The 25,906-nt window shown below is 38.3% G+C and overlaps 1 protein-coding gene across 1 annotated transcript in view; it reads right to left on the bottom strand.

The window, feature by feature from the left end:
• Positions 1-25,906, bottom strand: part of LOC140236455 (alpha-N-acetylneuraminide alpha-2,8-sialyltransferase-like) — a 63,969-nt gene that overhangs the window by 9,294 nt on the left and 28,769 nt on the right. The window contains 4 exon segments of the mRNA XM_072316380.1: positions 3,861-4,005; positions 11,849-11,974; positions 15,490-15,606; positions 25,038-25,251. Of these exon segments, the coding sequence (XP_072172481.1) occupies positions 3,861-4,005; positions 11,849-11,974; positions 15,490-15,606; positions 25,038-25,231 (582 nt within the window). The 5' untranslated portion in view covers positions 25,232-25,251.

The raw sequence follows: 25,906 nt of genomic DNA, 5'->3' as shown, positions 1-25,906 counted from the left end.
TTAGCAAAAATCGTTCGTAAAAGAGGTAAATGAAATTCATTGGAGCGTCGAGTGGGATACTCATGGAATGACTGATTTCTTTGAAACACAGAATCGAAAATGGACGGGAGTGAGTTGTTGCTGTACATGTACATAAATTGCCCCAAATTAAATAAAAACAAATCTTTAACTTTTAACAGCTATTAGAGGCAAATAACAAATTTGAGTGGGAAGGTATGGAAGAATAACAGATGACACGGAGAGCTTTCTTTTGTAGAAGGGACACTCTATCCAGTAGGTTCTTATGAGTGTTGCCCCAAACTAAAACACCATAATTGAGATAAGGCAATATCAATGAGGAATATAACAGAAGTAATGATTTTTGTGGAATATACAATTTCATTCTATTTATAACGCCTATATTACGCGAGATTGTGTTGGATATATAATCAACAAATCAACAATAATTCCAAGGAATTTAAAATGTGAAACTCTTTCTAAATGAAAACCATTCAAAACTATAGCTGTACTCACAGTGTCAACAGTATTACTGAAAATCATATATTTCGTTTTTGGGGCATTCAACGATAATTTATTGGCTCTTACCCAATCACTCACTTTTTGTAATTTAGTATTGACTTTTTGAACAAAAAAAAAATTAACATCATTGTGGGCAAAAAATACATTGGTATCGTCAGCAAAATGGATAAAGGAAAGTACTTCAGATGCCTGGTAAAAATCATTAATAAAAGCAATAAATAATAGTGACTCTTAACAAATTGTCTTCTATTTCCTAAGTAACTCTTGAATCACTCCAAGGCCTTCCCACGTATTCCGTAATGTGATAACTTGTGGAGTAGAATATCGTGACCAACAGTGTCGAAGGCCTCGGAGAAGTCCAAGAAAATACTAATTAAATGAGAGTGATTATCAATTGCATGAGCTACTTTATCAATGAAATATAAAAGAGCATGAGTTGTACTATGCTTCTTTCGAAAACCGAATTGCGAATTAGTAAAAATATTGTGCAACTTCAAAAAACTAATAAATCTCTTATAAATGAGTTTCTCTAAAACTTTGGACAACGATGATAATAATGAAATTAGACGATAATTACTGACATCGGATTTATCACCCTTCTTAAATAATGGAATTTCTTTGGCCAGTTTTATCTTATCAGGAAACACACCGTTAGAAATTGACAAATTAAAAATATGAACAGGTGGATCAGCAACTGAACATATAACACCTTTAAGAATAGAATTATCTATATCATAATAACCAGAACTGCTCTTGTTCTTAAAGGAAGATACAATATTAATAACCTCATGTCTATTGGTTGGAGTAAAATAAACAGAATTGGAATTACGCTGACCAAAATATTCAGTAAAATGATGCTCCGACACAGGGATATTTCGGGCGTAATTTTCACCTATCTTTGAAAAATAAGAAGTGAAAACATTTGCAATGTGAACAGGGTCACTGAGAGTAACCCTGTTTCATCGTTCAACGTTTCATCGTTCAACTTAATATCATCAACAGCTGAATTTTTACTCGAAACATTCATAGCTTGCTTTAAAACATTCCAATTATTTTTCATATCAAACTTGTATCTTTGCAATTGTTTAAAATCATAATTAAAGTATTTTTATATGAAGTGTATTTATGTTTTGATTGCTCTTTTTTTTTCCAATTTGTATCTATAATACAATCGATTTTGCCTGTTAATCGAACGAAGAATTGACTTTGAAATCTACGGTAACCTAGGTGTCTTTTTGTAATCTTGTTTATTTTTTTTTTTTTTTGGAATTACATTATCGAAATGATAATTCAATGTTTCCATGAAATAATCAAAAGACAAATTAATATCATCACTTTCAAATACTCTTGACCAATCAGCATTTTCGAGAACCGCATCAAGACTAGCTAACTTTTCAGACGAAACTCTACGACTTAACAAAGGAGATGAAAAAGATGTAACATTATTAACTGAGGTTTTAAGAGCAAAAAAAAAGTCATAATTGGATAATGATCAGTCATATCTGAAAGAATTATGTAGGAATGATCAGTAAGGGGTAGGGTATTACAAAACAAATCGATCAGGGCAGCAGAGTGATCAGTGACACGCGTTGGTTTCGAAACAAGCGGAAGAAAAGAAGAGGACAAAAATGTTTGAAGAAAATCATGAGCAATAGTGCCATTTTCCGACTCAAGTAAGTCGATATTGAAGTAGCCAAGGAAGAAACAATCCTTGTTTTTGAAAACTGGGGATTTTACCAAATCTGAAACGTAAGTTAAAAAAAAAAATCCTTGATATTGGAGTTGGGAGGTCTGTACATAATGCCTACCACAATATTCCTCATTCCTGGGATGTAAATTTCTAAAAATAGTGATTCAACAATATTATCCATTCTGGAAATATCATCATGAACAATACATATATTTCCCTTTTATCTTCACTCAAAAAGGTTTTTCTCTAGGAAAACACTTGCTCCGCGACCGCTTGCAATTTTTTCATTATTCAAGTGGGATAACGCCACTGTCGAATGCAGAATGATGAAAATATTATGCACAAGAATAATGTAGGTTTTTGAAGGGAAAAAAGTCGTACTCCGTGGTACGATTTTTTACATAGCTTAGACTAGCATCCAGTGTTTATCTACCTGAAAGCCTTACACACTATATTATTAACTGTGATATGATTTAGAATACCCGACGCGTAATGAGCGTGTATGTTTGAAATGAAATGAAATGGAATTTATTTAGCAAACAATAGCATGATAAACATTGTCAATATAGTCAAAATAGTCAACAGTGAAGATTCAGAATTTCACTTTTTATGAGATACTTAAAAATCACTTTATGAAATGTTAAAGTGCATAATAACTCTAAGAGGAACTGAAAATTTATTGGATGAAAATCGGTTTTGAAATGACAGAGATTTCCAAAAACAATGAAAGTCGTGGATTGTCGTCTGCATTTTAGTAGGATCGCTTTTTTGATATCTCGTTAATTTCACGACTGATTTTCATCAAATAAAATTTGAATTCCTCCAAGAATGACATCTTCTTTCATATTTCATAAGAAGTTTATCATTATCTCACAAACACACACCCAAAAAATGTTGGAAACTTGCAGCCCCCTAACCAAAATTATATCATCCTTTTAAAGAACACTGTTTTTTAGCGAGCAGGCTAGACGAGGCAAGTCCCCTCAACAATATGAATTATATAAGGTATTTGCAATATTTACAGAAGCACTGATATATTTACATATTTACATATTTACAACTGAAGAGTTTGTTCGCAAAAACCAATAAGTCCATTTCTGAAGATTTTGAAGTACGGTCTCTGTCGTAAAGTACAAAATAATACCTTTTAAATGATTGGTCACTACATACAAAGGTACATTATTGAAGTTATGGTCAAAAGAAGCAAAAATTTTCTTATTATTCTCTTTATTTTTCTTGACCTTTAATATCAAATATCTCCATTTGGCAAATATGGACTTATCGGGTTTTTGCGAACTCTTCAACTTTTCATAAAATGTGGGATCGTTCTTTATACGAGAAGAGATACTTTTGTAAAAAGAAAAAGGTTATTATCAGTGATTGACAGTATGTGGGTCTTATGTGATTAAAAGCTTGCGTGGACATGTGATGGTGTTGACACGAGACTACTTATTTAAAAACAAGTTTGTAGGCCTACAATACTCAACCCTCTCCCCCTCATCCTTCCAAGTCTTCCTATACTTGCAGTTGATGATTATTTACTTGTCTGGTAAATACTGGAGATGTATCGCCACGTATAAGCGAGAGGACATAGTCATTGCTTAATTATGATAACTTATGTTATTCATCATTTACAAATCTTAGCACTAACCTTGGGAAGTAGGCGATGTGCTTCACGACTTATTCTGATAATTCCCTTTCCAATGGCTTCTGACATAGTGGTCTTCGAATTCGCCTGGTCCAGAATTACTTCAGAAGTCCCTTGAAGTGTCGCGTGGTAACTCGCTATCTCTAACCTACAGTAAATAGTTGGCATAATACGTTTAGGAAAATGGACACCATTGGGCAATTCCGCAGTTAGTTGGACACGACATGGATAAAAGAAATGTGCCTCTTTATCTTACTCTTTAATTTAGGCATCAATTTATGCCATGGATGTTTTTTCCTCAAAGTTTTGCCAAGGGGTAAAAGATGAATACAATTAAATACTCCAGAAGTCATGTGACATTTTGTCAATTACAAAAGCGTGAAATGACCTGCGGAATCATTCCGGAAAAATGTAACGTTACTAACCGTAACGTTACTAACCATGCTTTTGGGGGTCTAGCTAATAAATTTTCAGTCGAAGTGCTAAAAATATTTTCGTGAACATTTGCCATGATGACATAATTGAAATTAATGCAGCAGTTTGTTTGAAGTAACTTGCATTTTTGCACACTTTTTGTTACAAGACGTTGATTTTTTTGTCATGTCCTTTTTTCGTAACGTTACTAACCAGCCCTTTTAGTTGCCATAGCAATTCCAATATTCATTAGATTGTATTCATTCTTTTTTATATCATAAACCAGGGAAGGATGAACATGTTTTTAATTCGTTTAAATGTAACGTAACTAACCGCGGAATTCCGCATATGCATATTAATTCGAGTCAACAATGAAAGGCTTTTAACGTGAAGGCGATCATCAAGTCGTCTCTCATCAACGATTCAATTGATATACTAGTATTTCATCTGCTCAAGAAAATCAATACCTTTAATGATACAATTAAAATTACGTCAAGAATTTCAGATTTTCGTCGTCGTTACTAATTTTTATATTCGTGATTGATAATTTCATAAATTTAACAATACGTACACGGGACTGTTCCGCAGAAGTTGAAAAATTAAAATCACGAACATTCTTTTCAAGCGAGCACACACGAAGCACCTGTGACGTCACGACATCTGGTCTCGTCAGCTCATTAGCATAATTCTCACCCAAAAAGTTCAATTTTTAACATGAAATTACGGGCTAAATCGAAATGAAATTTTGATTCTGTTTGCACCGCTGGGTCTTTCAGAATTAAAAGAACAACATATAAAAAAATAAAAAACCTGTAAAATGCCCTTTTAAGAAGGTACCTCCGTAAAGTCATGAAATGCATATAAGTATGATAATTTTATTTTGATACCGCATGAATGTTTACTTCAGTAAATTGACTTGTGTAGTATTTCTTGCCGAAAGCACAGGGAGCACCACATGACACGTTAGAATATGTTGAGTGACTGGATTTAAATGCAACATATTGTTTTCGATAACTTAGATAACTTATGAACCACGACAGAGTAATCCCTCTCACGCCATAATTATATAATTTTTCAAATAAAATGTCATGATCGATAGTGTCAAAGGCTTTACTAAGATCCATAATAACTCCAATTATGTGTTCCTTTTTAGTAAGCGCATCAATAATATTATCGACAGGTTTAATTATAGGGTGTAACGAACTTTTCTTCTCAGGTGATGTGATGGGCAAAACTACGCTTTATCACGTGATCAGCTCTTGACCAATCCTATAGCAAGATTCATAGTATGTGGAATACAATATTTGTTATCTATTGTTTTGGTTACACTGAGATTGCGCGCTAGTAGGATATTAACACCTCACTGTTAATATCACTGTGAAAATCCATTGACATTTTCAGATTTTATCACTTCATTGCCCTTATGACGCTTCTATTATTATTGTTATTATTGTCTCATGATCCATTCTTAGATACGTTGACATCCAGGAAGTGGATTTTCTCTCTGGAGCTCTCCATTGTGAACTGGATGTGACGATTGTGTTTGTTAAATGCCTCGTGAAATGCTGCAAGGTCTTTTTCACTGATTATGAAAATGTCGTCGATGTATCTAAGATACATTGACGGTTTGAGAGTGCATTTAGAGAGGAAATCTTCTTCCAGGACTGCCATGTATATGTTAGCGTACACTGGCGCCAACGTGACGCGACGGCATATTCAGGGAATCAATGGAGCCGGTGCTGTATGTCGAACAAGTAGAATTTAACTCCCAGCCCAGACTTGCGCTAATGATCCTACTTAACAAAATTGATATCTCAAATTCCGTCTTACCAAATTTTATCAAAATCAAACGAAATACTTGGCATATTGTATCCCATCGCTCTTGGCGGTTCCTTTTCGTTGAACGTAGTGTTTTCCATCAAACTCAAAGTAATTGTCTTTCAAGATGAATTCTGTCATGGACGTTATATCATCAATGTCACTGTAAGGTACTTCCAGTTTTGTAACATCGTACATGATCACGGTGTAGACGCTCTCCATACGTTCCTTACAAAATTCCACTATTGATAATTTCACCCTTGTAGAGGTCTTCAATTTATTTTACTAGTACTGGACAACTTACGTAGTCTTGATGTGTTACTAGTAAATGTACCACATGTGGCATTTTCCTCACCCCTTCTCTTTCTTTTTTTTATTTCCTTTTCTCCTCATTCCCTTCTTTCGTATTTCTTGCTCTTCTCTCTCTTCGCTCTATGTAATGCGTACAAGCACATGACAGATTGTTCGGTGCTAGTGCTAGTGCTAGTGCTAGCATTTTAACAGCGTTAAATCGAGCTCCAACACCGACGGTCAGATTAACGAGGCGATACCGATCAAAATTATCGATCACCAGCACTAGGTGTTGGTATCACAGCACCGCGAGCTCCGCGGAAATTGCGCGACGAAAAAAAAAGTGATGGCGCTTGACTACAGTCAAATATTAAAAGATGTAGCCAAAACTGCTTAGTTCAAGACATATAGTAAGGAAGAAAATGCCACAAATTTCATCCATTCCCCAAAATACAAGTATCTTAATTTTGCTCCCAGGCACAGATTTATATAGCCATGTCTGGAGTGTTCGTGTACGTTACGTGGGCAACCACTGCATTAGCATACTCAGTAGACTTTGCACGGGAAAAAGCACGTAAATCGCTAACAAAAACGGCGGAGCTCGGTTCAGCAGACGACATTCAACACCGAGCCCAGCACCAACTACCGGAAATACGTCATAACTTTGAGGTCAACTCCCAACACCGACGTGATTTCAAGTTCGGTTTTATCGCCAGTGCTAGTGCTGAGATAGCACTAGCACTAGCACCGAATTTAAAATCACCCACTGTATCACCTCATTGCCATTATGACGCTTCTATTATTATTGTTATTATTGTCTCATGATCCTTTGTGCTGCGCGCGCAATCTCAGTGTGACGTCTTCTCTATTATGACGTAAGTATCAAAGACGCTTAACTAATAAGACACGAAAGTGCGCGCTAATCCTGTACAAAACAAATGGACAGCGCGCGGTCTTCAAGCGTATTACGCACGTCACCTGAGACGCGCTGCCTTGACGCTTGATACAACAGCAGCGGCTTCAGGGACAGCGCGTCTCAGGTGATGTGTGTCTTTGCCTGAGACGCGCTGTCTTTGAAGATGTTGTTGTTGTTTATCAAGCGTTCTTGATTGTGAGATCATGTTGTTGCCAAATTTTTACCTCCACGAAATAATCCTTATTACTCTAAAATCTCGTTCTTCAAAATAATCCCTTTAATCGAAAAAAAGCTACGACTATAATTTTTAAATCTTTTTAAGATAATAAAAACACCATTACCTTTGGAAATGAGTGATGTTCCTAGGTGTACTGAGTTTGAACTTAGCTCTCTTTTGTATCGTCATTTAGGGTAGCCATTTTGTGTCCATTGTTATCGCGCGCCTTCGTATCTTATATCTCTACTATCTTTGGTAAGTATGACACTCATAAGCGCGCAACTTAATATGCGTATTAGTTAAGCGTCTTTGGTTGTTATAGCAAGTTTTCCATATTCCCCGCTTTGACAAACGCCTATGGGATTTGCGTTTTAAAAACGAGGGGAATATAGCATTCCGGCACTTGAGCTAGGCCCAGTGAGGAAAATTTGCTGTAGTTGACAGTTTCTCGCGGAGTCCCATAGGTTAACACGTAAAACTAAACGACGATCGCTGTTATAGTCACTGTGTGAGCCTTGCTGTTTCTACGCGCGCCGTATACCCAAGTTTCGCGACAGGGGGAATAAAAAAATAGGGGACGATCCCTGCACCTGTGTGATTTAGCTGTTAGACGCGCGCCGCGTACCTTAGCTGTGTATAGAGATGCAGCGTGCAGTGTGGTGTAGAACTCGAGCTGGCGCCGAGTGGAAAATTGTTAAAATTTACATTGTAATGACTAATTTTGCTGCTCAAGATGCCTGAAATGGATAATAATGATAATATGGACTGTCTACTTTCGGGGGATACGACATTAATTGCCCTCACTAGGATTGTATTGCCCTTGTCTTCGACTCGGGCAATACAATTCTAGTTCAGGCAATATATGTCGTATCCCCCTCAAGGCCAGTCCATATTATTATTATTATGTTATTATTTGGTTTGGTTACACTGAGATTGCGCGCGCTAGTATACAAATAATGACTGCTTATGAGGGCACAGTTAAAATTATGGGCCCAAGGTGATGTGAAAACCGTAACTATGCCCGAAGCGAAGCTGAGGGCATGGTTACGGTTTTCACATCACCGAGGGCCCATAATTTTAAAGGCATAATTTACCATTTGCAGATGAAAGCATTAGTGCTATAAAATAGTTCTAAAATGTGAGTTAGGGATAGAAACAACCACTGTCAAAATTTGAATCCGTATAATCGATGTTAAGTGTTGTTAAATACACAAAATGTGAACAATAGTTATAATAAAAAATTTTCCAGACTAAACCGTATACAGTTACGGTTTATTGAGAAAAACCCTGATATCTCCTTATATTTTAGGTTTTATTGCAAATATTTCATATGGTAGGATGTTTTATGATACAACAGACCTACACATATGCATCAAATATGATATCTTGAAAATTTTTGAAATCGCTGCTCCCAAAGGTAAACTGGACCTTTAACTGTGACCCGAATGTCAAGCAGTTATTATTTGTTTTATATACCGAAAATATAGATTCCGAAAAATAGATACCGAAAATATAGATTCTAGTCTCTTTTACAGCACTCGTAATCAATGCTGATCGACAGCGCGGCGGTCGTATCACTGGTGCGTACAGTGATGTGTACAGTGTACGTTACGTGCACTACGGGGTTGCGATTGTCTCCAAACCAGTCCGCTAGTCTCTTTTACAGCACGCTGATTGAATGCGCGGCGGTCGTATCATTGGTGCGTACATATGAGCGATCTACGTGTACGGGGTCGCGACTGTCTGTAAAACCTATTTATTAACTGTGCCCGGGCCCCGGTCACAGTAACTCAAAAATAGGGCACAGTTATTTTCATGACTCCCCTTTTAACCAATCAGATGAGAGGATTCTAGAAATGAGGTATATAATAAGATATTAACACCTCACTACTGTTAATATCACTGTGAAAATTCATTAGAACTTTCATTCCTGACGAAGGGGGAGGCCCCCGAAAATTCCGGATTTTTAATTAAAGTCAAGGCAATTGGCATTTAATGCATTCTTCTATTGTGACATTATTATTGCTCTTTCTACTACTGCCAAAACGCGGAGATATATGCATATATATCAAAGAAGATTGAACAAAAGATGATATCATCATTGGTAGTAAATGGAACTCACGTAACAGATGACAAAATGATTGCACATGTTTTAAATTCACAGTTTCAGTTTACATTCAATGATTCCCAGATTACTCATCCCCGACCGAACGATTTGTTTTCTTGTGTTCCAGTCATGGAAAATATTGTTTGTGATGTCGCCGAAGTACGTAAATTATTACAGAATATTGATGTCAGTAAATCCCAAGGACCAGACGGTTTGCCAGCAAAAATATTGAAAGAAGGGTCTGAACAATTAGCAAGCTCCTTATGTCAATTATTCAATGAATCTCTGCCCTCGGGAAAGCTGCCAGTTGACTGGCGAAGAGCGAACATTTGCCCTATATTTAAGAAAGGTGAGAAAAACGACCCAAATAATTATCGTCCAATTTCTATGACTTCTATTGTGTGCAAATTACTTGAAAAGATTGTGTGTCGTCGACTTGTTAATCACCTGTCAGTGAACAATATATTGTGTGACGGTCAGCACGGTTTCCGTGAAAAGCGCTCATGTGAGACACAATTGATAGAAGCTATTCACGATTGGTCAAGTGCGATGGACTCAGGCTCCCAAGTGGACATCGTCTTTTTAGATTTCGCCAAGGCGTTTGATAGTGTTCCGCACAGTCTTTTAGAAATTAAATTACAAAGGTACGGTGTAGTAAACTCCAACTTGAAATGGATCATGAATTTTCTTGAACATAGAGAGCAGAGGGTTGTGCTCAACGGGGAATGTGCCGACTGGGTTGATGTTAAGTCTGGTGTCCCGCAAGGAACCATCCTTGGTCCGATTTTGTTCTTATGTTTCATAAATGATATTACTAATGATATATCTTCCAATATTCGTCTTTATGCAGACGATTGCATTTTGTATAGGTGTATCAATTCACTTGAAGACTGTGACGATTTAAAAGGAGATCTTGATGCTTTGGGTAAATGGTCTAAGACATGGCATCTTGACTTTAATGTTAATAAATGTAAGATTATGAAAATGTCGCGGAAAAGAACAAAATATGATTATGATTATGTTTTATGTGGAAAGAAATTAAGTATAACTCATTCAGAAAAATATCTAGGAATAATTATTAATGAAACACTCAACTGGAACGGTCATTGTAATGAAACGTATGTTAAATGTAGTAAAATCATTGGTGTTATAAAAAGGAATTTTTTACATTGTCCCTCACATGTTTTAATCAGTTTATATAATTCACTTATACGTCCATGTTTAGAATATTGTGTTGCTGCATGGGATCCATACAGATTATCTCACATTAACGTACTTGAGCGTGTTCAGACGAGGTTTGTTAGATTATTGTTTCGTGACTGGGAAACATGTTGTGATACGTTGTTGCAAAAGATACATTTCTCGAAATTAATTACAAGACGTAAGTATTTCAGACTTATGTTTTACAAAATGATAAATGATATAGTGAACACTGGACAACAAAGAATTACACGAGAGAACAGATTTGGTAGAAATGATCATAATAAGAAAGTATATATCCCGTTTGCAAGAACTGATTATTTCAAATGTTCTTTTTATCTCAAGACTTCACAAGAATGGAATTCATTGCCAAGCAACATTGTAGCCAGTACATCTCTTTCTCGCTTTAAATATTTATCAAGAGAGTTTTTATGTATGTGAATTCATTTTACAATGTATCATGTATAACATACATGTTGTATAAGTCTCATTTGGTGAATTTTTAACCTTATTCTGTCTGGTGCAATATCAATGTGCATATACTATGATATAGACTTTTTTTATGTATTCGTCCATGTTTTGATATTCCGCTAGTATACCCTGCAATATGGTTTGTTGTCTTAAATGATTATTCCTCTCTTGCAATATCACTTATTTACATTTCATACTGGTTACATTTGTGCAATATATTGCTGTTCCGAAGGCCAGAGTTTGATTTCATTGTCATTTTACAATAACTGTATTATATTTATACCTATATGTATTTAGATTTTTGTATTTCAATGTACCGATCATGATTTTTAATTTGTTTAATTTGGTGATGATGTACTCCAGGGGTGCAGACATGCATGGGTATTCGTACCTTTTTTTGCACCCCTAGACATGTTGTTTTTGATTTGTCTGAATAAATACAATACAATATATATATATATATATATATATATATATATATATATAGTTATATACATAGTAATAATGTTTAATTATGCAATTAATGCGAATGCAGGTCTCACAATCGTGATTTATACCTTAATTTCCGAAGGTTTGTAGCATTCTTTTGCCAGACCTTAGAAAGAGCATGGCCATACATGTAGATCACTTCTTCTGAGCTACTGTTGAAAGACCATAACCGCTTGCTAAGTGAGCCGTTTGTCCTGAAGGAGAACGTGTAAAAATAGAGCATGATATAAAAACGTCAAGTCATTAACAAAACAACAGACCGGAATAAAGGTCTCAAATTGCATTTGGCACGGTGTGATGTGCCGAAATATGGACGTCGCATTGTGTATTATAGTGTGCAGGTGTATAGCTGCTGAAACATCTTCGGAGACCACCGCAATGGCCGTGTTATCCTACCAGAACATAGGCCTACATCAAAAAGCTTGTACTGACTGATTCAATACACTCTGAAGCAACATAATCCTTGTTTGCTTGTTCATTTTCCATCTGAGAAGATGGCTGGATAGCCCATATTCAGCAACACTGAGCCGATCTCCCAAAGAGTCCACTTGGATGTTAGTGGAACCACTTCACCTTGCGCGTCTCACCTCCTTGCGATGAATAAATTGAACAGGATTTGTTTAAAGGGTTGAAATTTAACCAAAACTAATTGAGACACTAATTGTGTATGACCACAAGAATTCAGAGTGACTGGATAAGTTCTGCGAGCTCTCGCTCTTTCAGAACTTCAAATGCAACCCCACTAAGAATGATCAAGGAAGTTCAAGAGAATGGAGTCACAACCGTCTTATTTCCTTTGGTAGATGTTTGATGCCGCCGCTAAATATAAATATATATATATATATGTATATATATATATATAAAATAAAAATATTTGAAGCATGTGTCAAACACAATCTGCCACGCAGATGAGAAGACAATTGACTCGTGTCTCATTACATAATCACCAGCCACTTTTTGAGGAAGATATGTCTTTGTGATGGTAATTACTTTTCGCTATCCCTTCTTATAAAAGGTAGGTGGTACAGACACGAGGATGCGCGAATAGAAATTGCGCAAAAAAAAACAAACAAACAAACAAACACAAATGCTGAAATAAAGATGAAAATTACTCGACTGGGCATACCCGGGCACTAATCTGATATATCTATCAATAAAGAATTATACTTGAAGATTATTCCATATTACTTTAATTTGGGGAAACTAAGTGGAAGAGTGATAAAATCGGCTTTCCAGGATGGTACAGTTTCAAACATTTTCACATGATACAGCTCTGATTTACACTTTTGCACAAATTTCTGGATGGGATTGACTTTTGTTTTTCATGCTTTATCATTAGGTGAAATTTCATTTCATTTAATGAATAAACAAGCAAAATATGGCCAACATTATGTTGACGTAAAAAATGAATCTCCAGATTGCTCAGCAAGACGGCGGGGTCGAGCATCGACCATCAAAGGCACAAATGCACCTGTGAATTTCTTTCGTACATCAATAGAAATCTGACAACTGTTTGAATAATTACAGCCAGTTGGAACTCCATGTCTTAAACCTCATTGGAATGATGAAAGGGAATGCGTACAAATATGCCTGTGCGGAAATGCAAGACCGAATGCAGTGACACAACAAAGACAATGACATTGTCCAAGGGCTTAGGTGAGGATGGTCAGATGGATGTGCACGGCATCACTATGCCTGATAGAAAGAAAAGTAAAAGCCTCCTCCAGTCAATGGACCAGGAAGTATAATGAGGAGCAGACTGAGATGGTGTAGCCTTTTGCAAAGGCAGCTCGCTATAATTTCAGCACACGCACACAGAGAACAATGGACTCGCACACACAGCGCGCGACGGGCGAGCTGCGAGAGTAGCGAGCTCGCTCCCATCCGATAAGTGTGTGTGTGTCCGATCGCCGAATGCGAGCGAGTCCACCGCCCGCCGTATACGAGCTAGCCTTTTGACAAGGCCTCGTGGCTAGGATTTATTAGGGACTTTTCGATTTCGCCCCGTGGACGTGGCCGTCGAGAAAATGACGTCATTTTAAAGAACTGCGCATGCTCAAGGTTCTCCAGCACGTCCAACGCCAGAATCGCTAACGCGTGTTGGAGGGATTTCACGTCCACCCGAGATTTATGACGTGATGACGTCATCGCATTACGCAACCAATCGCCAGCCCGCCAGAGGAGACGGGGGCCATGACGTCATAGCAGTACGTCACGAACGGCGTGCACTGAAATCGAAATGTGTGATAACACGTCGCGGACGTGCCGAGTGGACTACGGCCATTTCGAGCCGCTTTCGTACGAGACTGGCGGCCACGTCCACGCAATCGAAAAGTCCTTAACGAGACTAACTCGCCACACCGAGCACTGCGAGAAACGGGTGAACGCGAGACTTTGACCCCGTTTACAGTGCGAGGCTCAGCCGAGCCCAGCCCTGCTTCAGTGTAAACGCGCAAAAGGCCAAATGAGAGGCCAAAATTGGCCTCGCATTTGGCCTCGCTCTGGAGGTGGTCTCGGTCGCGGCCGAGCCGCGGCCGAGCCCGGCCTCTTCTTGGTGTAAACGCAAACTGGGCCAAATGCGCGGCCAATTTTAGTCTGGCTTCCAGACCCTCTGCCCGTACCATTTCGCTATTCACGATATCAACCCCCTCAACGTGAAAAACTAGTATAATTTAAGGTGGTTTTGTCCTGCAAAGGATTTTTACTTCGGCAAAGGCCTTTGCCCGAACGGCGACTTCGTCGCCACGGAATCCAGTTGGCAAAGGGTCTGAAAACCAGGCTATACCAAATTGCGTTTGTTTACAAGCAGAGCGCCACTACGACAAAATATTGAAAGGTTTGAATTAAAAGCGCGGCCGAGCCCAGCAGTGTAAACGGACAAAATTGCGAGGCTCGGCCGCGCAATTGAGGCCGGGCTGTAAACGGGGTCCAAGTGGCGCAGCCACGAGGCCTTTTTGAAACCTGGGGTTTTTTCCCCTATCTCCTTCCAACGAAGACGAGCATGAATCATTCACTATAATTATGTATTCATGAGTCAGATCAGAGTTGGTATGATAATGGACGTGTCAACGCTGGAAATGCAGGCAGCTACCGCAGGCAGGCAACTCAGGCTTGATACGGATGAGCGAGCAGCCACAGGCATACTTATGCGTATTCATTAGATGCGACGGCGTGGTGAGCAATGCTGTCGCTGATTGGCCGCTACCTCTTTGGTAGCAGAATCGGCGAGAAACGAAATTCATGTCAGGTTTCAAAAGGCCTCGCGCCGCTCGGTCTCGTGTTCACCCGTTCTCTCGCAGTTAGTCTCTTTTTCATCCTCGAGGCCTTGCCAAAATGCTATATGCGAGCCCATTGCGAGCCGCCTTTGCAAAAGGCTAGAGATGATGTGGACATGTATTGTGGCCAGGACAGAAGCCCCACTGGTTTCAGAGAATAGTAAATTTACAAGTTGCCGGGAATTTTTGAACCCACATGAGAGACCCCGCAGACCTGGGAAGAAACCATCAAAGAAGACAGAATGGCGTCTAAGATCACCCACATCAATCCCACAGACGGGATATCATGAAGGAGGGCTATAAAGGAAATTAACTGTCCTACCCCATAGAGTGGGAATATGCATTTTAAACGCTGACAAGGATGGTGATGATACATGTAGGCCTATATAAAGACATTAACACTCACTGCATGAAAACAGAGGAAGAAAACTCACGTCAGATGATGAGTTCTTGTCAAATTTTGTGCCGTTCTGTTGTCCCTCATCAGGGCGTTTGCCATAACGTCCTGAGGTAAAAAGTCGTCATCATCTTTGAGTCCCGTCAAGCAAATTCTGTTCAAAAGATGTATCAGTTTTTCATTTCTGGCAGCATTAGTTTAAGTGTACCTGGAATCTTGATATTTGTCATCGAAAATATAGGAACACATACACTGGAACAAAATTTAAACGAAGATAAGAGCTACTTACATCAAGCCAATGAAAGTCTACTTTAATCAAGTACATTATGCCCTTTGTAGCAATTACCCTCCTGTTAAGGGTTTAATTTCGTTAGTAAGGATGCCTTAGTATGCTATAGCGATCAATGTATGATGATAAAAATGAACAAGCCAAATCAAAGCGTGCTTTGCCTTACCGTTTCTGGGGAATAATATAATCTGCATGGTAATTTGTTGAACACGCAGGCCTCATTGATCTACGATAACCACAGCAACTCATATTCGGGCTGCACTTGCCTTGTTGAAGACCAATACTTTATACTGCCAGTTGATATTAAATATTTCTAGTATATAGATTGAAGTTTCCCAAAACATATGCAAATTTAAGAAATGAATACTAGACATATTGATCTAATGCTCAGAAAAAGTTCGAGGAAAGTCGAAAAAGAAGTCCGAAAATTATTAAATTCAATTCAGTTCAATTCATTTATTTTCATTCTTCTTTTTCCACAAAACATAACACAAAATAGATCATAATTTACATCATCAGCATAAATATTCGAATGGCAAAAGATAAATGATACCAATAAACATAAGAATGAATTCTGGCTAAAAAAAAAAAAAACAAATACGAAGTTATGCTTCAGTTAAAGAAAAAAAAAGAATTGAGAGGTCCACTGAAAAGCAAGCTTGTATACAATGTATTGTGAACCACTCAAAATCATGAAGTTCTCTGGTTTCCATCTAGATTGATGACACTCTACAGCAATTCGTGGCGTCATCATTAAAAATTTTATAAGAAATCTATGAAAAGGGACAGGGAACGGGAGTTGCGAGCTTTTACGCCACTCATTTAGTGCGGTCACCTCTTGACTCGACATTCTGCGCATAATGAGCCAGTCTTTAATCATTCACGTTATCCCTACAAGCCATGCGGTCAGATGAAATACTAATATTAATTGATTTTTCCAAGTGATCTGTTAATCTTTTTCTTCCCTAGAATTTGCTTGAAAAACAATTTGCTCGATTAACAGATTTTTCATTTTTATATATACATATATATATATATATATATATATATATATATATATATATATACACATTTACCTTGAGCGCACGGAGACCGCTACCGACGGTTTCACGTCCTTATGTTTAAGTTGACCTTTTCAATGTCCCAAGTTAATGTACATTTTTTGTTCGCTTTCTTCAGATTCCGTATATATTTTGAGAGTTGGGTTTCGTTCTTGTACTTTTCGTGCTTGATGGACTTGGCGTAATTTCTGGACCTGTCTTTAAATGTACCCCCTGCCAGGCCGCAGTATGATTTTTCCTCATCGTCATGGCGCACGGTGGCTTAAACATGAACTTAAACATGAGAAGAAGCGGCTTGTGTAACCTTTGCTTGGAGGAAAAATTTACTATCATCCGCAACAAAGACGCACTTAATAAGAGATCAGGGGGGCATTTCATGAAGGAACTTGTCGGATAAAATGTCCGACAAGTCAATTATATCCGACAAGTTCAGAGAAATCAGCCAATCAGACTAAAGAATTTCTCAAAACTTGTCGGATATAATTGACTTGTCAGATATTTTATCCGACAAGTTCCTTCATGACATGCCCCCCAGAACTATTATCAAAGTGCAGACACCGGAGTCGACCAGCCAGGAAGCCACCGGAGCGTGCAACTGACCCACCGCGCGGCGCAGCCAACCGGCCTTAGGAGCCAGTCCGCATGAAGATCGTCCAGTTGAAGGACGTGAAACCGTCGGTAGCGGTCTCCGTGCGCTCAAGGTAATTGAATATATCGCTCTGCTATATATTAGCATAGAGCACTTTTTTCACGAATCCTTCACAAACTCTTCGCACTTCCTCAATTATATAACAAAACTGGAACAAAGTTCATGCTGTATCACCAACGGTTTATTTCTGCACACAAATTTTCGAGCATCTCGCCGCCCTTTCTCAAGTGTTGATACTGAGAGAACAATAACAAAATTTTGTTATTGTTCTCTCAATATCAACACTTGAGAAAGGGTGATACAGCATGAACTTTGTTCCAGTTTTGTTACTTATCAATTATATATATATATATATATATATATATATATATATATATAGGATATATATATATATATATATATATGTATGTATATCATATATCTTATACAGTAAAAGGCGAAGTTGTTGTTGTTGTCGGGGCCTTATGTATTTCCTGTTTTATTCCGGCGTTGCTGGTTTGTCTATCTCCTCCCGAGCTGTCGGCTCCTGGCCCCCGAGACCGGTGCCGTCGGCAGCGGGAGGGTGTCCTACATGCCTTGGACCGGTTTTCGTCCGCGCTCCACCTTCGTGTCGACGTCGAGGACGACAAAGAGAAATTAATTAGATAGATGCATAATGCATTTTTGTGCGTGACGTCAGAGCCGAGCGTTTTAATATTCACCGATCCTGCGCTGGACTACTGCCTTTCTCGATCTTCCATCTTTTAGCTTGCAGAGACACTGTAGGGATACTTAAGTCAAAAAGATGATGGCGTGCAGCGAAATCTCTGTCATATTCCGGCGGACACGCACGCACGCACACAATGTATTATCGGGTACGGTATGCCAGTGTGTGGCCTGCGCCTGTGTATGTATATTGACGATGGTTATACACAAAACACTATATATGCGTGCGCGTGATATGGACACACATTATGGTACATTATTATACATTATTATACATACAAGCCACTTTTTCCATACAATAAAACCATGTATCAATATTCCTTCAAGGGGTTTGCTTAATGACATACAATATTGTTAGCATAATACCTCTCCTGTGCATTTTACATTACCCGTATCAATGGAGAAAAAGAGTACAATATTGTTTCCAATATTGTCAATATCGCACTCAAATGTTTCTTTATACGCATGCGCAGTATCGCTTGCAAAGAAAGCAAAGTGCAGTGGCATTGCGCGATGAGGTTGAGAAATGCCATAGGAGTACACGTAAATCGTCTGTGCTGTCTGCGGCAGTCGCTTGCTGGTACTGAACTGTACTGTGCGTAGATACACGTCCGTATACAAGTTGAAAGGTTACATTTTGTAAACAATATAATGGTGAGTGAAACCCTTTTCAGGTTTTTTTTTTTTTTTTGGAAATTGAATGTGGTGTTGTCGTGGTAAGTGGTTTGTATGTACAGTGTATAATAACAATAATACTGGATTTCTTTCGTGGTATATCAGATATATTGCATTCATCAACATGAATATTGCACTCGTCTTCGACTCGTGCAATATTCATGTTGATGAATGCAATATATCTGATATACCACTCAAGTGCATCCAATATTATATAATACAAGCCACTTTTTCGATACAATAAAACCATGTATCAATATTCCTGCAAGGGGTTTGCTTAATGACATGCAATATTGTTAGCATAATACCTGTCCTATGCATTTTACATTACCCGTATTGTGGCGAAAATATAAGTCCGTGTGTGTGTGTCCTCTGTGATGTGTGTCTATGTCTGTGCGTTTTCCCAATAACTAAAGCACCAACATCACCATCACAACAGCGTCATCCTACATCCGCACACACAAACGTTCCTGGTAGCGAGCAGTCTAAGCAGTCAGTGGGCAAGCAGCTCACGAATCACACAGTTCATTTGGGAGTCTGAGCACAACCCAGATACTAGGTTTTATTACTCATGAAACTTGGTTTTAACAAATATCGAGTTGGGTGGTACAAAACATTACTACATGAAATCATGACGTAAAACACATGGGCAAATGACGTTCGAGCCTGGCGGCACGAGGGCATCGGGTGCTGCTCCTAATGTTTTTATTATAAGGCTCTGCCAGACCAAAACAGCATCAGCCGAGGTCAAATTCTCACGACCTACCGTTATATTTACCAACCAAATTTTAACATACTTACAAAAGGGGGACCGATTTAACGGATTATAAACGGACTAGATTGACAGGGGAGGGAGGAGAGTTGGGCAGTGAGGAAACTCGGGATACTTGCGTTCACGGGCCGCTGCCCATGTTTATTACCGAGCCGATGCTCAGTAACCGACTGTGCTATCCTCCGTTCCTCACCGACTCCGACCAGCCGCCCGGAAGGGGGGGGGGGGGGGGAGAAGACTTAACAGATTTAACTATAACGGGACTAAATTGACAGGGGAGGGAGGAGAGCTGGGCAGTGAGGAAACTCAGGATACTTGCGTGCACGGGCCGCTGCCCATGTCTATTACCGAGCCGATGCTCAGTAACCGTCTGTGCTATCCTCTGTTCCCCACCGACTCCAACCCGCCGCCCGGGTAAGCCGATGTACAAATAAACTTGTAGCTTACGAACCAAAGTTGCTTCTTGCTCTATGTTGGGACTTGCAGCACCCAATGCCTCTACCTGACCAGGCCCATACCTTGCTTCGAACTTGTCTGCTCTCAGAGATCCTCGTCGGATTCTTTCTGATTTCCAGACCCAAAACCCAGGCATATTTATACCCTTTCCGACCACTCAAATGGAAGGGCAGATAAAGAAAACTGTTTCATTATGTTTGGTCATTACTTCTTAATTAAAAACTACTCTGGTTTCTCCCATTTTAGACAAAGCAAACCATACAAGCGATGACCAAAATATCTCCGCTCGATCCCTTTGTTTAGATTCGGCGTATGATCTTACCGGCTTATCTGTAACACCACACTCGCCAGTACCTTCTTTCCGGGGCTTCATATACAACATAGATTAATTAACTCCTTATACCACGGAACAAATTGCTAGATGCCTTGGGCGTACCTTCTGCACATTCTGCCACAGAGAGGGACTTAATGCAGTTTCGGACAAGGACCCCCTGTTTGGGGAGGTTCCTTTAAACATATAACAAATTTAACACTTCCATTACCTAGGCTCTTTTCTGTGGCATTACTAAAATGTGCTAAGGCTTAATCAAAGTTTCAAACAGGTCTCCATTGTTTTAGGTACAGTCTTTGAAAACATAAGGGGATTAACTCTACCAATAACTGAAACTCTTGCATATACCTACTTTATGTGTACAACAGAAACATCGGCAGTGAATGAGTTAACGTAAGTTTCCCACAGGGATCCATTGTTGTTGGCCTCAGAATGAAATATAAAAAGATAATTAACTCTTTACTTTCGGGAGTCTTTCATTAATGTCATAGGGTCATGCGATTGCGACCCAGCAGTAAAATATGTCTTAAACATATACTTAACAAACTGCCATTGTCTATACTGGCACCTGGAAGTCTATGTGGTAAAAAGTACTAACTCTGTAAACCTCTATCTCTTACGCTGTAAATAGCTCTGAGAGTGAATGGCTTGTGCTTAGTGACAGGAAGCCTTCTCTTTTCTGGCCGCAGAGGGCCTGTCCTGGGTGCATTTTTGTTACACTATCAATGGAGAAAAAGAGTACAATATTGTTTCCAATATTGTACTCTGCTGTCAATAACGCACTCAAATGTATCTTTATACGCATGCGCAGTATCGCTTGCAAAGAAAGCAAAGTGCAGTGGCATTGCGCGATGAGGTTGAGAAATGCCATAGGAGTACACGTAAATGGTCTGTGCGGCCCGGTCTGCGGCAGTCGCTCGCTGATATGCTATGCTGTACTGTACTGTACTGTACTGTACCTCCGTATACAAGTTGAAAGGTTAGATTTTGTACACAACAATGGCGGCCTCCACGGTTCGCGTCTCTGTAACGTTAGACTCTGACGAATTCGAAAACATTCTGAAAGAAAAAGACGCGTTAACACACGAAAGGCAACAAAAGTGCTCTAGATGTTTTTAGAGCATATTTAACAGAGAAGGAATTGCCGTGGACGTTTTGATCACTGATGTCGAATGTGAGTGAAACCCTTTTTCATTTTTATTTATTTATTTATTTTTTTGAAATCGAATGTGGTGTTGTCGTGGAAGTGGTTTGTATGTATAATAATAATGATATTGGATTTCTTTCGTGGTATATCCGATATATTGCATTCATCAACATGAATATTGCACTCGTCTTCGACTCGTGCAATATTCATGTTGATGAATGCAATATATCTGATATACCACTCAAGTGCATCCAATATTATATAAATACACGGCGCGGTCATTGTTAGTACAAGGGCATTTTACGTACAGCGACGTTCGCCATTGGCGTGCCCAAATGAAAACAACGAATGGCGTTATTTTATTGTATTTTGCACAACTGCAGGATACTATGCAGCTCAGGTACGTCGTTTAGTTTACTCTCAAGTCGTGTATCATTGTACTCAGACTGTTCAGGACGGCTAAATATCTACTTAAATTTTGTCCTTGCTGATTGTACCCTTCCATATCAGAGTACACGCGCCGCCGTTCATTCGTTTACTGCATGGCTGCTGTAAACATGAATATTCATAAGAGGAGCGGACGCGGGGAAAACCCTCGCTCTGCTGACCGCCAATTTTTGAAGTTACAAGTGGACATCAAATGTGTGGTTCTATGGTGCATCAAACCAAGTTTTGGTGATAAAAATAAAAAAAGAGGGAGCAAATGACGAGAAAAATATTCTTCTTTCTCCCATAACGTGGGAAAAGAAATATTAAAGAAAAAATAGGAGGCCCCGAGACCCATGGATTCCCACGGGTGCCTACTTATTAAACCTAATGACTATTATCTCCCCCTCCCTAAATATGACAATGATGATTATAATGATAATATGATAATAATAAGGATAATAACAATAATAATAGTGATAGTTATAATACTAATAATAACAATAATGATGATAATGTACAGCCTAAGCCGGAAGAAGAAGGACATTAATAATGATTATGATAATAATGATAATAAAAATGTACAGTCTGAAGCAGATAAACGGGTAGTTCTATGATCCATCAAACCAAGGTTTGGTGATAAAAAGTTTGGTGATAAAAACAAAAAGAAGAGAGCAAACGAAGACGAAAATATTTTATTTCTCTCAGCACAATAGTAACGAAAACACTAGGGGTCTATGTATGAAGTAGTCCTACTCAGCACAAGATTACGTATGCTAGTGCAGGGAAACAGTTTTGGACAGTTTGCGCAGGACTGTCTTCAGAAATGCTTTTTATCAAGAGCAGCAAAATGGGGGAAACAGATTTTTACAATTCTTAACAAATTAACATTTCCGCCTCCCTTGGTTGATCATCCCTATATTATGACTCTACTCTCTCCTCTCCCCTAAATAATAATAATAATGTTAGTAATAATAATAATGATAATAACAATAACAATAATACACTGAAATAATGATAATAATACAATAGGCCAATGCAAATGAATGGGGAGGGGGTGCTATGATCCATAACTTAAGAGTGGGCGGAAGAGACACAAACAGGTACTGGATTGTTTTGATGTTTAAAATGAAATAGCAATGATAATGAAGCTATTTGAAACGTCTATCAGTCGTAGAGAAACCTTGACATGACGGAAAAAAAAAAAGATATTCACTATATCCCTGACCGATAAACTTTTTTCCTTAATTCCCTTGATTCATCCCCATGTCAATGAATAATATAAAATGATGATAAAACCGAATGACTATGATCTCCCCTCCCACAAAATAACAATAACAATAACAATGATAACAATAATAATGATAATGTTATTTATTATGATAATAAAAACAATGAACAGTATCAATGAGATAAACGGGTGGTTCTAGATCCATCAAACCAAGTTTTGATTATGAAAACAGAAATGAGGGAGCAAAGACTGAAGACGAAAATATTCTTTGTGTATTTCTTCTCTCATAACGTGGTTGAAGAAATATTAAAGGAAAAATAAGAAGCCCTGAGACCCGTGGATTCCCACGGGTGCCTAATATTTATTAAACCTAATGACTATGATCCCCCTCCCCAAATAAAAATAATGATTATAATAGCAATATAACAATAGGGGCCTAATGAGAATAATGATATGATGATAATAATGATGATGTATAGTCTGAAGCAGATAACGGATGGTTCTATGATCTATCAAACCAAGTTTTGGTGATTAAAAACAAAAAGGAGGGAGCAATTGAAGACGATCAAAAATATCATATTTTTCTCTCATAACGTGGGAAAAGAAATAGGAATGAAAAAAAAAAATGCTTGGCCTTGAGACCAGCCGTGGATTCCCTCGGGTGCCTGCATGGATGCAAGAGCAGGGGGTATAATTAATATCCGAAGTCATAGTGTCAATAGTATCTCCCAATTCCGACGGGAAGAATTTGTGGGCAGAACTTCCGGAGAATCTCATAAGCGTTTCTGGTAATTTTTCCGTGAATGTTTGTTTTTGGGTTTTGTTTTGTTTTTTTATTTGTTTTGTTTGGTTTGGTTTTTTGTTCTGCGGGGGTGGAAATGTGTGTGTGTGTGTGTGTGTGGTGGGGGTGGTGGTCATGGGTAGAAGAGATCGAGCACAAGTAACGAAAGAATGAGAAAATTTTTCTTTTTATTTCATCAATAAAAATGTGCAAAATCGTATCTATGAGAAAAAAAATAAAACCCCTCAGACCCGTGGATTTCCACGGGTGCTGCATATATATATATATATATATATATATATATATATATATATAACGAAGAATCAAGAAATAAACTGGTAATGCATTTTTCGTTATACTGTATACATATATAAACAGCATTCTGGTAGGCCAAGAAGGCTTTGACTGTGATATTCGAAGTATTCAAAATGACGATTGTTGAGCGAATATATAATTTCTCATTTTGAAATAGACTCACTTAACACACTATAATAGTGTTAAGTGAATCTATTTCGCTTAGCACTATAGTGTGAAGTAAGTCTATTTCAAAAATGAGAAATTATATCAACATGTTCGTGTGTGTGTGTATATATATATGTGTGTTTGCTTATAGAAAACAGTGCACTTATGACAAAACTTATTGATATTCAGAGATTTCGTTTTTAGTTCACGGTGGTAAATACACTTCTTGAGTCTTGCACGGGAAGTCCATGATGTATGCTAAAGAAAATCATGTCGAAACTAATGTTATGAACATGATTAATTTACCATAACAAAACTTTCTTCCATGTACTATCATGACTATTCCCACCGATATACCCTAAAAAATGCATAATTACCCCCGTATGATGCTGTTTCACCTTGCACGGCCTTGGTGACACAGAATTGCACTTAGCCTGATTATGCTTTGGTCTTGCATATGATTTAGTATAATAGGAACTATAGTGCACTCAAGATCATTCACCGTTTTATAATAATATAATTTACGATATACATATACATAATATGAACATATACGTAAGTGAATAGAGAGATAAACACACCTGATCGCAAATTACCCACCTTTTACAGAAAGACGTATTACTAAGGGGGAGGGATCCTTTCGGAGTCAATGAAGGCACTCTTGAATAACTTGGATACCGGTCATCAATGAAATAGGTGGCGTTTGTCGTAGTGGTGATGACGACTATTGTGGCAGACGTAATTACAACGAAACAAATGAAGATGCCCCACTTAGTTATTGAACAGTCCTCCATCTTATATGTTTTACCACTTCCTGAAAGAGAATTGAGAGATCTTGAATAAAATACGATGATACATCACATTTATTAACGTAATCTACTATTAATTTGATTCATTGATCATAGTACTTATATAAGGAATTTTCCACGTGTTGGACTTCGGATGTTATGATAAAACGAAAAAGGAGCCTCTAGTACGTCATTTGTAGTTCAAAAAAAAATGGCGTACTCTAGACTCCTTCTTCTTCTTATATGTAGCGAGATGAAAAAAATGGGGGGTTCCGAATAGGATGGGCATTATATGGGAATAATAAGAAATTAGAGGGTCAGGAGTAGATAGGGCAAAGCACAGGGTGAACGAATAAAGGGAATAAAAGGGAAGGAATAAGGTTCAGACAGCGGGCTTAGGGCATGGTAGGACATTGTATGGAATCAGACAAAGGGAATAAAGAAGAAGGACATTTGATAGACACCAGGTGATTTTTAAAGGAATAAAGAAAGAGATAGAACCGGGAGGATGTTAGGAGTACATGTTTGAAAAGGAGTTGAAGTGTTTAACGAATATTGTGGTAGTGTGAGTTAAATCGGGAATCCTGCTGGGGGAGAAAGTTCAAGGGCTCGTAGCGAAGCCAGGTTTTGTTTTGTGAATAATAGGAGGAAGGGAGAGTGTCAGGTTTTGTTCGAGACACA

The sequence above is a fragment of the Diadema setosum genome, chromosome 13, assembly GCF_964275005.1.
Source record: "Diadema setosum chromosome 13, eeDiaSeto1, whole genome shotgun sequence".
Classification (NCBI taxonomy): domain Eukaryota; kingdom Metazoa; phylum Echinodermata; class Echinoidea; order Diadematoida; family Diadematidae; genus Diadema; species Diadema setosum.
This window is presented reverse-complemented; position numbering and strand designations above follow the sequence as displayed.